This window comes from Lycium ferocissimum, unplaced genomic scaffold, assembly GCF_029784015.1.
Source record: "Lycium ferocissimum isolate CSIRO_LF1 unplaced genomic scaffold, AGI_CSIRO_Lferr_CH_V1 ctg704, whole genome shotgun sequence".
In the NCBI taxonomy this organism is placed as follows: Eukaryota; Viridiplantae; Streptophyta; class Magnoliopsida; order Solanales; family Solanaceae; genus Lycium; species Lycium ferocissimum.
Genome location: NW_026726608.1, coordinates 130,976 through 135,846, shown reverse-complemented (window position 1 = coordinate 135,846; position 4,871 = coordinate 130,976). Strand labels below are relative to the sequence as shown.

The window sequence follows — 4,871 nt, the reverse complement described above, 5'->3', positions numbered from 1 at the left end:
TATTTTCCGAAATCCGCGCCTCAATTTTCCCCTTCTTTATTCAATAGAATTGAATTAGGCACCTTGTGCTTTGTTAAGAAACTAGTTTAAACACCTATAACTTTTATAAATGAATTCGGATTGCGTAGAAACATTCGTAAACGATTTTAGAGTAACTAAGGATTATGGCTTCTGTACGCCACCTCGGGTTGACTCGAGATATGTGCACGCTTCCCGAGGCCTGCCTTGCATAGTCCTATTCCGATTTGACTTCCGCCTTCGTCCCAGGTATGTTTCGTTTCAAATATTCCGTTGAGTCTAAAGTATGTTTTATATTTGCATATAGTTTCTCATTTTCTTCGTGCATAGAGTCTATTTCCATCACCGAGTCCCGGCCGGTTTATATCGTGCGCACGGTTCCCGAGCTTCTCGCTGAGGGGGCCGGCGCCGTATATAAATTCGAAGTATGATGTGTTTGGTTCTTCCGAACCATATTTGCATATATGTGTACTTTGATATTATGATGTGTGTCGGAGACAGAGCAAATCTTCGAAGTATGATGTGTGTGGCGCCCGTTTCGTAGAGTGGCGACCACGTTCCCCGGGTCCCGCAAGGCCTGACACCGTTCTGCATGCATGTTCTTCTTTGATATTTTGTACATCGTGCTTATTTTCCGTACACTCGCTTCCCGGACTTTATTTTTTCGTTTATAATTTTGTTTACGTATTCTATGCTTTACATACTCGCACATAGTTCGTACCGACCCCCCGTTCTTCGGGGTCGCGTTACATGCCCGTGTGTACGACGACCGGTTAAGCGACGCGACGATAGGATATCCATTCGGCCCATTTGAGTGCTCCTTTGTCCCGAGACATATTTTGGTACATATTCTACCGTTATGCATATGCTCATCCGTTCGGGGGGCGCGGGCCCCGTCCCGTCATATGACTCCGTTGGTTCCCGTTAGAGGTCCGTGGACATAAATGTGGGTTGTGTCTGAGTTCTGTTCGGTTACGTCTGTACGATATGTGTTTGGGCGGTCCCACCCGCCATGACAGTTTTGCCGGTTTCTGTCGGCGCCTATGATTGTGTACGACATCTGTTCCCTATATCTGTATAACTTATCCGTAAATCTGTTTTGGGTAATACGCGTGAGTACGGGTGCCCAAGTCGGGCACCAGTCGCGGTCCATGGAATTGGGCCGTGACATTGGGATGGATATTCTTAGGTTGGTATTGTTGATGACTTTGTGGGCTTGTTGCCTCATTTATTGTGATTTGTCTTGCTGACATGTGTGTGGTGTTGGGCTTGTTGCTTATTTGCTATGTTGTAGTTCTCTCACTTATCTTGTCATTTATCACTGATAATGGAAGAATTGGATTCGGTATTGTTATTGTGATGTGTGCTCATGTAGAGGCACGAATGAGATTTGATATGATTACACTTGATATTGATATCATGCATAGCATTCATACTCATTTTTACATGATACATGGATATGCACTATGATTGATACTAATGATGATAAGTGAAGAAGAGAAACATCCGAGGCTTCTTATGTTGGTGTTTGCTACATACATATTTCATATGGTATCTCTGAGATCTATTTTGCTTTATTTTTTGTGACCAGTCATTAGCTCAGAAACTGGAACAGAGGATTGAGCTTATGCTCCCCTTCGCTTTATAATTTTTGATTTTTTGATATAAAGGTCATACCACCATACGACGACAAATTTACAAAACACACACACATAACTAATTTCTGATTTTAATACCAGTGTATATCTCAACAATTAATCTCCCCCCTTACCCTCATAGCCATGCCTGATGCATCTATAACACTTTGATTTCATTCCTTAGATGAAATAAATAATTATTTTAGAATAAATAATATATCTAAATATATGATTAATGATATATATTGCAATAATAACGTGCTGTAATAACTTAAAATTGTGATTGTTAATGTAGAAATTTGTGATCCCTTGGATGACTGTAGTAACTAAAATTGTTACTCCAAACTACTGTTTTCATGATTGGTACAATTAGAGAAGAATCGAGAATTTGAAATTTATAAATTTTATAAAAATATCAAATTAATATATAATAATAATTAAATTTACAACGAAATATTTAAAAATATTTAGCAAAAAATTTGGATTTTCATGAACTCCCACTATATGTGCTAAATTAGCCAGTGGGTACAACCACGCAACAAAGTACAATTAAACTTGAATGCTGGAGAAGAAAGAAAGAAACAAACTTAAAATCAACACCTTGTCCAAAAGAAGTATATTAAAGCCATTGCAAATCCCTTTAACTCCTCATTACCATACACACTAAACAAATCATAAAAAATCATTTTCCTTTCTCTTTCTCCCAAATCCACCACCACCACCAGCCCAATCTTGATATAGATGCCAATATTTCCACTACAAGCTGATCCTCTCCGCCACAGACGGGGGCACCGGCATCGTAGCAGAAATTAAATTATGGATCATAGTAACATCCAAACACCCCCACCTTCCACCACCTTAAATATCTATAATTAAGGAGTTAACTAATACTAGAATTATGTAAATACTAATTTCACTTGAACAATGACACTTCAAAATAAATATAAACTTTCAATTCTAATTCTGGTCATTCTTAGGAATAATTTTACGTTAAATTATAGACCGATAGTTGAGGATTTCTAAGGGACAGTTTCTTTCTTTATAGAGTTAGTTATACGATCGACATTTATCATTTTCAGGAAGCTATATTTAATTTTATAGCTCAAACACAAATCTTAAATTACTTTATTACTCATTAAGACAGAATACAGGCGCAAAGCGCGTACTCTAAAACTAGTACTAGTATATATTTCAACAATCATCCGCTTACGCACATAATCATGCATAATATAAATACATGATTAATGATATTTCATAATAACGTGCTGTAACAGCTTATTGTAGAATTTTGTTATACGTTGGATGACTATAGTAACTCAAGTTATTTCTCCAAACTACCGTTTTCATGATTGGTACAATCACACGCAACAACTACAATTAAACTTGTATGGTGGAGAAGAAAGAGAGAACAAACTAAAAATCAATACCAATCAAAAAAAATAATGGTCCAAAAGAAGGTAAACTAAACCAAAACAAATCCCCCTAACTCCTCACCACCATACACACCAAACAAATCACAAAAACTCATTGTTCCATTATTTTTCTCCCAAACCTCTACCACCACCACCCCACCTTGATGTAGATGTCAATATTTCCACTACAAGCTGGTCGTCTCCGCCACGGATGACAGCACCGGCATCGTAGCAGAAATTAAATTATGGATCATAGTAACATCCAAACACCACCACCATCCTCAACCATAACCACAGATCGTAATTCTTCCCTTTCTTCTTCCCAACCTCTTTCACCTTCCCCTAACACCAATCATATTCTTGAAATAACTCTCATTTCAGCGCAAGATTTATCTCCTGTTTGCAAAAACCTTCGTACATATGCCCTAACTTGGGTAAACCCTAATCGAAAACGCACCACCAAAGTGGACAATAAAGGAAACACCAACCCTAATTGGAATGACAAGTTTTCTTTTCGTATAGATGATGGATTTCTCAATTCTGAGTCTTCTGCCGTGCATGTTGAGATTTATACGGTTTCTTGGTTTCGTGATATTCTTGTAGGCACTATTAAAGTTCTTCTTGATAATCTCATCAACCCTTTTGATAAAAGAAAGAAATTTGTTGCTCTTCAAATACGTAGACCTAACGGTAACCCTCAAGGAATACTTAATATGGGTGTGGCTCTTATTGACAAGTCCAAACGTAGCATGCCGTTGTTCAATGAAATTACTCCTTTGTCATTGGATCATAGAGACATTTTAGACAGAAAAATAAATGATATTAATGCTCAAGACCAAATGATCAACAAGAACAATAATCAAGACAATGACGAGACATTGCAAATAAGTAATAAAATTCAGCTATGGCAATCACAAAGCCTAGGATATTCTGATGTCAACAACAACGGAGAATTTCCTAACCAAGCGGGGTCAATTTTTAATGGGTCGATGGCAAACGGGTCAATAGTGAACGGGTCGGAGCTATGCTCCGATATCGGCCCGTCCGCTTCCATTGTGGCGGCGGAGATAGCAAAGAAACTGCATCCCATGCCACCACCACAACGGCTGCCATCAAAAGCGATGGCACTCGATGATGCAGAGAGTTCCATACTGGAAGAGCTCTCTGCAGAGGAAGCGTATGCTAAAGCGGAGGCAGTGGCGCCAGTGGAGAAATCTCAACGAGGAAGCAACGGCGGTGGCAGACACACACGGCGGAACATGGACGGAGGATTGTATTCATGTTTTGGGAATGCATATTGTTTTGAGTTCACAATTGTTTGTGGGGCGAATAATAACAACAACAACAATCAAGGGACTCGTAGTGTTAATAATAACAGTAATAATAGTGCTGGCAAGAGCAAGAAGAAGTTGTCTACGGAGACAAATTCAGCTTAAATGTTGTACGTGCATGCCCTTTTTGTATACTAAAGTATTGCTACGCCTATTTTATATGTCAAGCCAGTAAATAGCCTAAATAGTGAGGGAAAAGGAATTAGCTTTCATAACGTAACTAATGCAAATTTGAAAAAGCAACCTAAATGTTTGTATCGACTTGTCGAACCTTTTATTCAGACAAGGTAATAGTGGATAAGTTAATAGAGCAACTGGGAAAGAATTGCAATCTGTTGAAATATTAAATTTTTGGGTTAAATACGGTAAACACCTTTTGTAATATAATTCGGTTCCGAACATATTTTTTATTGTATAAAATCAAGCACTTACCTCTCTTATATTATGAAAATTCTACGCTTACACTCCTATTA

At 38.2% G+C, this 4,871-nt stretch overlaps 1 protein-coding gene across 1 annotated transcript; it reads left to right on the top strand.

Moving 5' to 3' along the window:
- The first annotated feature begins 1,198 nt into the window (after nucleotides 1-1,198).
- Nucleotides 1,199-4,596, top strand: LOC132045554 (uncharacterized). The gene has a single exon (XM_059436148.1). It carries the CDS (start codon nucleotides 3,313-3,315, stop codon nucleotides 4,501-4,503), a length of 1,191 nt encoding a protein of 396 aa, XP_059292131.1. The 5' UTR covers nucleotides 1,199-3,312; the 3' UTR covers nucleotides 4,504-4,596.
- Nucleotides 4,597-4,871: the final 275 nt, after the last annotated feature.

Bases quoted from the DNA above. Each gene is read 5' to 3' on its own strand.
- LOC132045554 (XM_059436148.1), top strand. From the start codon at position 3,313: ATGGATCATAGTAACATCCAAACACCACCACCATCCTCAACCATAACC.